Here is an 11,209-nt window from a genome sequence, read left to right as displayed (position 1 = left end):
AGATTATGAGAGGTACTCAAACTTTTTTGTCGTTGAATGGGTGGAGTACATTTATCCAAGTATGTGTTTTAAATAGGCTGGCGTTCGGATCATCACAGAACAGGTTAAATCTAACAATAGTGGGTGGGGGGAGCCACAGATTGGCACGCTATTTGTGTGTGTGTGTGCTCTTGTGCCTGTGCGTGTGTGTTTAATAGGGTGTGTTTTGGAGCAGGTTAGTCAGGTGGATGTACCGTCGTTGTGCAGAGCCCTCTGGGCACTGTGTGAACACTGTTATTGGATGGCCAGGGGGCTGCCAGTTGCTATGGGAGGGAGACGAAGGGCAGGGAGGGGGGAATCTGGAGGGTGAGTTGTTTGTGGAAAATCTGGTCTGCTCAGGTGTGTGTGAGAGATATTGTTGAGCAGGTATAGTATGGACAGGGTGAGGTGCGAGCTTAGGGAGCCGAAGATGGGAACTGTTGGGTCTTATTACAGGCAGGCCGTGTCGGTCTCACGAAGAGAAATAAATATTGTCCTTATTTGACTTGAAGCACCGTATTTAACCTTCAGTCTAACACTCGAACTTCTGTGTTGATAAATTTCTCTAGAAATAAATAAAATCTATCAACTGGCCACATTTTGTTAGTGACGTACTTTTATTCCAGTCTTCATATAGCTTGTAATTCTTCTCTTGTTGTTTTTTCCTTCCTCATTCTTTCACTGGTGCTCCCCCTTTCACCCACTCTAGACTGTCACTTCCTCCCTGTCCTTCACTTGCTCTTCCGTCTTCTCGCTGTCCTCCATTTGTCCCTCTCGCTCCTCTCCAGGTATTTTAATCAAACAGCTAATGCTATAAAGGTTTCACACAGGAATTAACCTACTGCCCCTCGGTTACAGCACATACAGCGCATTGCATAATCCTGCATCCTTTCCCCGTCATTGTTATTGATCATTTTGTTTTTTAAAACTCTCTCTGCTTGTATGATTTTCTTCTTCTTCTTGCTGTTATATTTTACAGCTCACACGGCTCTATTATCTCCATCGCATTCGTCCTCTGGTGCCTCAACCCCCATCTCGCTGGCCAAAATCGCCGCCTCTTGATTTAGTAATCTGGAGAGAAAGTACAAGGGGGGGTAGGGAGGGGAGGATAAGGGGGGTAGAGTTGTTAAGCCCGGTTTAAATTGTCCCTCACGTGAAAGAAACTCCTTGTGTCAGTCACGCTAGGGAAGATTTACTTTTAGGTACATTTCTGGCTCTCCAAAAGAAGAACGAGGTTTTAATGTGGGAAACTGCAAAGATAGAATAAAATGAATAATAAAAATCATAGAAAAAGAAATAAATTATTTTTATATTAAAGGGAAAGTTTGGAGACGCAGGCTGGAGTCCAGCATGAAAGCTAAACAATGTAGTGGATGAGAGTCGGCAACAAAACATATTTTACCCACCGAAAAGGCCCACCTAAAAAAAATCAAATAAAATCAGATTAAATGTATGCTATATTTAGAGTATTTTCACTGCTTTACCTTTCCATGAGAAAGCCGGTTTAGACAGAGCTCCCCTTCTGTCCTCTCGTAAAACCCACCGAACTCCAACTCTCAGAAATTTTATCTCACAATACCGGAGCTGCTAATCTGCCGCTGCTTCAATCAGTTAGTCAGTGTTTGGGATTTAGGATATTGTTTTTTTTGCTGATATACAATATGCCGATACATAACAAGTCACTTTGCAGATAACCGATACTGATATCGATAGATCTACTTTTTTCCACAAGTTCTGGCGACTATCAAGTCTCTTCTGCAGTGGAATTAATATATCATGCCTACTCTTATCGTGATGGCCGAGCAGCACATAAAATACAATGCTTTTCAGTGTATGTGATATTTATTCATTGTGCAAAATAAATAAAATATTTTAACTCAGGGTTGATGTTTTGTACATGTTCACTTTGTAAATTTAAAACATATATCGGTTTGTGATATCTGCAGAAATCAGCATAAAGCCAATATCTGCCGATACTGATGGTGATATTATCGTGCATCCCCAGTTTGTTTTATTGTGTGACGATGTCAGACTACAGCCTGCTTCTTAAAACTGGGGACATGCTGACTGATATCTAGTGTTTGTGATATATTGTCTATGGATAAGTACCTCATACAGCCCCACTTTAAAAAATCTGAGCTATCCTTTAAAGGCAGATCATGACAAGTGCAAAACGTCACAAACCACTAACTTGAATTTCCTTTTCTTTCACGCAGGTGGCGATGTCTCCAGGAGAGGACGGTCTGATTGGGATCCCCTTCCCGGAGCATAGCAACGAGCTCTTATCGCACCTAAATGACCAGAGGAGGACAGGACTCCTGTGTGACCTCACTCTGACGTCCAGGGGGGCACGCTACCCGACTCACCGCTCTGTCATGGCCGCCGTCAGTCTCTACTTCCGCCGGCTGTTTGGGGCAGAGGAGGGCGGCGGTGAGGGCGGAGGAGGTTTCAGCGTGTGCCAGCTGGACTGCGTGGCCCCTGACGCCCTGGACGCCCTGCTGGATTTCGCCTACACTGCCACCCTGACCATCCCCAGCTCCGGGATGAGAGATGTGCTGCGAGGGGCTCAGCTTCTGGGCATCCAATGTGTGGCAGACGCGTGCAGAGACATCCTGGGGGAGAAAGCAGAGGTGGAGACAGTAGAGGAGCAGAGAGTGCAACACACAGCGACTGGGGAAGAGAGCGGGATGAGAGGGTCCCGAAGAAAAACGGACAGAAAGAAGGTGAAAAAAGTGGGGCTGCATCACATCAACTCATTAGTTTTGAACCCACCGCCTGCTTCTCCCGTCTCGCATCCATCACCTTCATCCGACAGCTTCCGCTCCCTGCCGTCCACCCAGCCTCCCAGCCCCGAACAAGAGGAGCTCCTCAAACCTGGGCAGAATGGAGATCGAAGGGCGATCGGAAATCCAGACCGAGGGGCCACACTAAACGGAGGGCAGCTTCACTGGCTGCATGATCGCCCTCGTATCGCCCACCCGCCTCCTGTCCCGCCTTTGAATGACAAGCTGTCAGAGGATGAGGATGGTTTTGGAGACGAAAGCACCTCCATACCTACCTCTGTAGCCGATCGAGGAGCGGTGGCGTCAGCAGCGGGAGGAGGTAGGAAGAGGAAATCTCAGACGCCCCAGCAGTGCCCTGTCTGTCAGAAGATCATCCATGGAGCAGGAAAACTGCCCCGACACATGAGGACACACACCGGAGAGAAGCCCTTCCAGTGTTCGGCCTGCGGAGTCCGTTTCACCCGGTACAGGAACCGCACACATGCACAAAATGGTTTGATTTGTTGTGGCCAAATCAAAGCTTTTAAACATGTTTATTAGGCTTGGGCACTATGTAATATTTACATTATATTTATATTTCATACCTTCCTGAAATTTGTCTGGGGTATACGCTATATAAAAGTACTGTGAGACACTAACACCCACCTCATCTTTCCAAAGGTGAGTGCAGTTTTTTCAGCTTTTCAGTGCAGCACGTCATACCCTGAAGAAAACCACGCTCACCCACTCCATACAAACAATGCCAACAAAATGCCTGTAGCTAGCTCAAAACATTAGATATAATTGTGCAGTGTGCCAAAAGATTATTTTAGCACCTTATGTCTACCAGAGAGGAAACGTAATGGTTAACTTGAACCTCTACAGTTTGTCTGGTCAAATTAGCAAAATACTTGCTGCTCACAGTGCATTAAGTGTCATGATTTCTCAGTTTCTCAGTCTCTTTGCTGGTCCCTCACTTCTGTTTCCACTTTTGTCCTCTTAAAAGTTCAGTTTTTTAGTTCAGCAGCTTATAAAAACGTAGTTCTTGGATCTTTACACTGTTGGTAGTGCATTGCATCATGCAAGGGCTTTTAGACATTTTTCTGTTATTTGCTAGCAGAAGGAAATATCAAGAAGGCACCTTCAGGCGATACAAAGTCAATGGAGAGTGATGGATTGTTTTTCCCCCTTGTAGTGGCGAGACTTAAACAGAAAAATACAATGAAAATCCTTTTGAATCAAACTTTCTCTCGTGCACGGAAGACTGACGAGGCCTAATTTGTTTTTGTTGTTTTGTTTCATTTGATGTTTACTCATCATAAAACAGACTTCATTCAAACTCACCCAAACTGTTAAGCTTGCTAGTAATCTAGATGGTAAGTGCACTGTTTCAACAATCACAAACTCCCATTTGGTGAAAATAAATCCTCAATTCACCAAGTTAGATAAACATGATGTTATTCCCCACGTCTCTCTCTGCTGTTGCTGGCTGCCGGCTGTTTACAGTCCTGTAACTTCTTACTGCACTACAAGGTCCTGTGCTGTCTTTCAGCTCAGCTGCCTGTTTTCCACCAGTAGAGATTGGGAGACTGAGCTCTGGTGGTGCGTGCTGTGTACTACATATAATGAATTTAATAGAAAGAGGAACACCTTATTACCACCTATTTATGATGGTATTGAAAAACATCCTTTTTTTGATGAAGGCTGTTCCCAACTCAGAATTATGTCAGTCAAATCAGATTCAGCTGTTCAATACGAATATTCAACAATTCGTTTTTATAAAATTTTTAAAGTTTGAACTGGTCCAGCGGGATATTCAGTGTGACAGTGGCATTCATGTAAACAAGCTAAGGACGGATCAGATATGCGCAACATTTTTTGCACTAGATATCAAGCAAAAGCCAGAGAATGTGTCGCAGAGATAAGATAATATTATTTAGGAGCTCAAGGTGCAGAGTCTCTTCCTCCTCTGTGCCGCTGCATCATGCATGCAGCTGCTGCTACAGAGAAGCCTGAGAGTCAAGAGCGCTCCCTCCGCAGCAAAATCTTGGGGACCAAAACGTCCCAGCAGTACACTGCACAGCACACTGTCAAGAAGGAAAAAAAAGAATGATTATTCGAATACTCGACTTTCAAGGGGAAGCCTTGACCCTGGTATACCATGATACTGCCCAAGCCTAATGTTCAATGCTCCTCCCTTTCTTTTTTAACTCTTTATCTTCCCTTTCTCCCCTTCAATAGGAATGATAAGTTGAAGATCCACATGAGGAAACACACAGGGGAGCGTCCTTACCCCTGCCCGCACTGCCCTGCCCGTTTTCTCCACTCATATGACCTCAAAAACCACCTGTCCCTCCACAGCGGGGCGAGGCCCTTCGAGTGCCCGCTCTGTCACAAGGCCTTCGCCCGAGAGGACCACCTCCAGCGTCACCGCAAGGGACACAGCTGCCTGGAGCTGCGCACACGCCGGCCCAGACGTGGGGCCGAGCTCGGGGAAGATGGGAGAGGGGAAGGAGGCGGGAGGGAGCCGTCCAACCCTCTGGAGGCTCTGGCCCTACAGGCCCACGCCTCAGCGTTCCTCCCTCACACGGTGCTGGATGCTGGGAGTGGACCTGGCGGCGGCCCACAGCTGATGTTTCCAGGTGATGTCGAGAGGGAGCGGTCTCTCGCCCTTCAGGCTCTGGCTCATCTCGGGCCTCACAGGCTGGCCGGGTACCCTGAGCTCTTCCTGCGAGGTCTGGAGCTGCGAGGGGGCAGAGAGGCCGAGGGAGAAGATCCAGGAGGAACCCGCTCACCGGTTGTGCAGCGTGACCGATGGGCTGATGAAGTCGAAGAGGAAATTGGAGAAGAGGAAGCGGAGGAAGAGGAATAGTGAAAAGAGAGCGTGTGTGTGTGTGTGTGTGTGTGCGCGCGTGTTTGTGTGTGCGCGCGTGTTTGTGTGTGTGTGTGTGTGTGTGTGTGTGTGCGCGCGTGTTTGTGTGTGTGTGTGTGTGTGTGGTAAAGCATACACAGTAAAAAAAATCTCACTCAGGTGGCTGGACTAATGACCTGCTGCTCCCATATAGAGAGCGCTTAAAAAATAAAAACAACTAAATGATGTTAAAAGAAAAAAAAGGAAAACGGGTTTCTTGGATATTTTAAATGTTTGTCTTCTGGCTCTTGGCATTTTGATTTGTCTTTTAGATTTAATTTCTCGTTTGCTGTTTAATTTTATGTGTGTCAGGTTTGAGCTGTTTGATTGGATTTTTGTAGCCGGACATATGTGTGTCGAGAGTGTGGGGACGCTTATCACTATGCAAACTAAAATCCAGAGCTGCAACATGAAGGGATATTTGAAGAGGTTTATTTTTAGTTACGACATAAATGTATTGATTCAGGTGCATTCAGAGTCATATCACCTAGATCACAAGAAAGAGTTTGTATGCCTGGTTTCCCCTGGTGGTCATCGGTGGAAATGCAGTCGAATTAATCAAACTCCTGTACATTGTAAGCAATAATGTTCGTTGTGTCTTTTCTCGTTAGTGGTAGAATCTCTGCTTTGATTTTGGTGCTTAAACCAAAGATTTTTAGTTGAACGGTTTTCTTAAACAGGAGAGGAGAGAGGTGAATTGTAGCCAATGTTGGGTTTGAAGAGAAGACTCTTCCCAACTGTTTTGATAGCCATGAGAAAGAGTCTACTTCCATGCTTGAGTGTTTCAGAGCCTCGGAGCTCTGTGTTTAATGCCTGACCAAAAGAGACAAAGTCTGGGTCAATGAGTTGATCATGTTGAAAATGATTCTTCTTTTCCCAAAGGCTGTGGATTTCAGTCTTCCAATGCACTCATTTGGGTTCCTTGTTTGGAAAAAAAAAAATTAAAGGGGAAAAAGGTGAGGGGATGTATGAGACGGCATTCCCCTTTTTTTCTGTACTTATTTATTTATTGTTATTTATTATGGTTCTTCTGCTGAAACTCTTTAGTGAGACCAAATCCAAGGGTGGGACACAGATCACAAGTCTTACAAGACTTAGAGCCGCATTGAGCTAAAGATTTTGACTCTCCCTGTAACTTAACGCCTTTTTTTTTTTTTTAATGGGCTGCGTGTCTTCTTTTGGCGATTCTTCCTCGAATGCATTCTTTGCACATTTAACCCCGTCAGGTACTGCAATAATACAGACACATTCCATCCTCCGGGGTAGAGAGAAGGGAACAGAACAAAGAAGAAGTCAGAGGGTTTAAAACCTTCGATGCAGATGGAACACAAAATGACTGTGCTGTTTGACATTTTACGCACGCTTCTCTGTTGTTAATTTAACATGTATAGTACTGTATCACATGTTATCATGGCGTAGATCGGCCACCGCTGTGTCTAAAGGGGCCATTATCTTTTGAGTTAAAGGGTAACTTCAGCGTTTTTCAACCTGGAAACCATTTTCCCATGTTTTTGTGTCAAAGTGACTGATCTGAACAACTATTTGATCCAGTATTGACAGAGAGGGCAGCAGCCACGCAACGCCTGTAATGTAACTAGAACGAGCAATTGTGCACGTCACCATTAAAAGTGGTTATTTTACTACAGAAAGACATGTTACGAGTTTCTTAACTGTTCCTACCTTTTGCTTAATTTGTCATTTTGTTGCTCAAGAAGAAATCTCGTTCTAAAATCTCACAAGATGTGACTTGTTGCAGGAAGACAACGCTGGAAAAACACCAGTGAGAGAGGATAGTGTGTTTTGTTGGCGTACAGAAGGTTTAGCTTATTATTATCTAAAATATTTTTAGTGTTATGGATCATTATTCAGCTAATTCTGTCAATAAATAAGAAATTAGTCCTAAAACCCCAAAATTAGTAAGTATTTGTCCTGAAAGTAACCTCCGCTTACCTTGTCTCAAAGTCAGTTGTTTTTTGTTTTTAATGGGTTTTGGTTTGAAGCCTTAATAAGGTCTGTAGCTAACACTAGCTTAAGAGACTTACACATTTTGTTCTACTACATGAAATATGTCAGTAAATACCCCACTCGCAAATTTTGAAGCCTTAACGTGTCTTAAAAAAAGCGGTTGCTAACAAGAGGCTCAATGAGACTAAAGAACGTCATCAGACCGAACACAGCTTTACAGCCTCGATGTGGTGACGTTACTCATACAACCGTGATATGTTTCTAGCCTCATGTTAGCTTTTTACTTCTGGCGATTAAATTCACACTCCAAAAATCATAAAGTGGTGTTCATTTGTGAAGATTATCTTGCTGAACAAAACATGCAAGTATCATAAATGTTTGTTTGGCACAGAGCTTATTTTCTATAGTAATCCAAAAATCTAATGGAAAAATCCCATAGGCTTTTTGACAAGAGATCCAGGGCGACACTAGCTTCCATGATGGCCTACTGAAAAACGTCATCTTTGGGGCACTTAATGTGGACAAGGCCTTTGATTTTGATGAGCGCCCGTATTTCTTTTTTTTCTTTTTTTCTTTTTTTTTTGAGCCGGAGAATACGTCTTGTGACATTTCGGAGCAACTTATCCTTGAGACACTTGGACACAAAAACGAATAGACCAGATCAAACAAAAGTTGAAGAGACACTTCAGACAGTTATAATAACAATCTAAGCCTGTCTGTGGAAAAAATACTCTCTTTTAATGGAAGCCCAGTGACAGCCCTCTCTCTCTAAATACTAAACCAATTTCAAAAATTGTTTTTCACATCTTTGAATCAGACACAAAAACATCAGAAAATAAGTTCCAGGTTAAAAAATGAAGTTACCCTTTATCTATCCTTGACCAAAAACCTTCCTGTTTTAATGATGCTTTCCTTGGACCAGTTCAGGCCTTCTGCAGGGTGTAATGCAATCTTTAATGGCTTTAAACAACAGCGGTTGTCTTTTTATTTCCAATTCTTTTGAAATCCATGTTGTCAGAACCTGCTGTAGCAGTCGTGCTGGTCTGACCTTGTGTGCACTATCCGCTTCTTGTTGTGTCGTAAATCTTTTTTTTTTCTTTTTTTTAATTTGCACTATGAGATTTGAGAGCTTCAAGCCTTTTTTGTCTGAACATGAATATCTAGTCCATTAACTCACTCGATACCATTTAAGATTGTGATTGAAATACTTCTTTAAATCCATCATACATTGAGTACTCTTCCTCCTGCATAATAGTACAGAGTTATAGTCAATATAATATATATTGGGATGAATTTGCCTTAGATTTTTTTTGTGCTGCAACTACTCTCAGGAAATCTTGAGCAATGCACTAAGTGATTATACAAAACATAAAATGGGAAGAAGTTGTTTGGTGCTGTAGGGCGATTGATGCTCTTCATGCAAGTGTGTAAGGCCAGTTGTTTCAAAATTAGAGTTTTTGTATCATTTGACGGTTGAAAACCAAACTAAACCTATTGTGAGATAAAAATAAGGAAATGATGACTGGAAACTACTGGCCTTATTGGAACCAGTCCTACTGGAAAGACAGTATGACAGTTGGTCCCGTTCATGAAGGGTGTTGGTGCTCCCGGTCGGAGCGCTGTGAATGAATGAGGGTTAACTGATGCCAGCTGTGAAGTGTGTGTTTCTATGTGAGCTGTTTGTTTTCTTGGCTTTGGTGAAGGGACATGGGGTCCGGTCTGCTTAGGGACCCCGCTATCAGGGATACATTTTTGTCTTTCAGTTTTTAGTGGAACCTTCTCAGAGATATGAATTCATTTTCCCATCATTTGTTTCAGTTATTGTAAAGAAAATAAATAAACATATCTAAGCTTGATCTTTTCTGTTTTCCTGGTATTGATTTATATCACACAACAACCCTTGAAGGCCTTAAGTGAAAAGTAAAATGTAGTAAATTTGGTGATTTTAGAGTTGTGGCAAAGATGTGTGCTGAGTGGAGTATTACAGTTGACTTGTGCTCTCTGGTGGACAAACTCTGTCACTGTTTAAAAATACTTAAAATGTGCCATTTTGACATCTCTAGTTAGGGACTGTATTTTATCAGAGTAGAGGGTGGCTGGGGTTGGACCTCTTTTTTATTTATTTTTTAATTTTTAATTTTTTCATATTTTTTTCTTGAACTTCCCTGCATGACCGTGGGAAAAATTGTAATATATCCATCACCATAAATAACCAAATTTCACAGTTTCTGGCTATAATAAATGGTATGATTTTAGAGATTTTTAAGGAAAACATGACTTTCAAACCTGCTTGCAGGTTTTGGGGTCCTGGGGATATTTAAAATAATTACTTAACATGGCCATTTACAGTTAATTGTCCCTTTCCTAAGTCAAATCAAAAAACATAACTTCCGCCTCAGTGCTAATAAAAATGTTTAAAGTGCCTCCCCCCGTTTGCACCGCCCCTCCTCTCTCATATATAAGGAACAGATGGCTGATACATATATATTCCAACATATGTGATGATCTAAGGTTGTACAATAATATCAGCCCACTGATTTATTAGTCAAGCTCCATCGGTAACTTATGGTAACATGACACTTTGGAACAAATTTTCTTTAAAAACATCTGTATACATCTTAATTAATGCCAGTACCCCATGAAAGAATAATACATTCAGGGTTTTTTTTAGAAATCATCTTAAAATACCCTTTAGTTTTTTGACTGCTCATTTCCTGCCTACTGCCACTTCCTCAATCTTAAACACATTATTAAATGACTTGTCGTCATCTTCTCTGTAAATAGAAATGTGATTTCTGCCCTGTCTACATGTACAAGTTTATGTTTTTAAACAAATAACCCCCCCCCCCCCCCCAATAAAAAATAATTGCACCACATGACCTTTGTCTTACAAAACACCTCTACTCACACTAGCATGCAAAAATGACTCCAACCGCACGCCAGCGTTAGTTGTCTCCAGCAATCTACCTCGTCACAAAGGCGGGAAAGATTAACGTTGTCTTTTTCAAAACACCTACAGATCTAATCAGCATGGATTCACCTTCAATCTAAGGTTGAAGGAGCTCACTCAACGATAGGAGTGAAATTCTGGACATGCTGAAGTTTTCTGTCATTTCTCATCGACAACAATCCCACTCTGGAAAGTGTCCCACCATCTGCTGGTTTGACTGGGCCTGATCCAAAACCATCAAATGTGGCAGAATATAAAACCAGAGATGAAGCGAAAACATTGGGTGTAGTAGATGCCTCTGTTAGTCCATGAAGTGGTGAAGTCATCGAGTGTATAAAAAATAGATGAAGCCACTGTGACGTCACCCATGGGTGTGTGAACTCCCGTTTTGAAGCTTGGCGTTCAGCATTTTGGCTGTCATCATTAGTTTTTCTGGAGCCAAAAGAGGTTATATTTGGACAAGACAGTGGAGCTGTGAATGAGCAAACGGCTGAATCTGAGTCTCATAGAGAAAGACTTGCTTTTTGAGCCGGCCGCAAGTTGCCATTCAAGAAACTCCAGTCCTCTGCACTTCATTTTTCAGCCTCTTGGGATACCTCTTTG

General features: G+C 42.6%; 1 protein-coding gene across 1 annotated transcript; it reads left to right on the top strand.

Annotated features, from left to right (window-relative positions):
- The first annotated feature begins 2,238 nt into the window (after positions 1 to 2,238).
- On the top strand, positions 2,239 to 5,709 carry LOC121955638 (zinc finger and BTB domain-containing protein 7B-like). Its single transcript, XM_042503675.1, has 2 exons — positions 2,239 to 3,265; positions 5,022 to 5,709. Exons 1-2 carry the CDS (start codon positions 2,241 to 2,243, stop codon positions 5,650 to 5,652), a joined length of 1,656 nt encoding a protein of 551 aa, XP_042359609.1. The 5' UTR covers positions 2,239 to 2,240; the 3' UTR covers positions 5,653 to 5,709.
- The last annotated feature ends 5,500 nt before the right edge of the window (positions 5,710 to 11,209 follow it).

This window comes from Plectropomus leopardus, chromosome 16 (assembly GCF_008729295.1).
Source record: "Plectropomus leopardus isolate mb chromosome 16, YSFRI_Pleo_2.0, whole genome shotgun sequence".
Classification (NCBI taxonomy): Eukaryota; Metazoa; Chordata; class Actinopteri; order Perciformes; family Serranidae; genus Plectropomus; species Plectropomus leopardus.
This window is presented reverse-complemented; position numbering and strand designations above follow the sequence as displayed.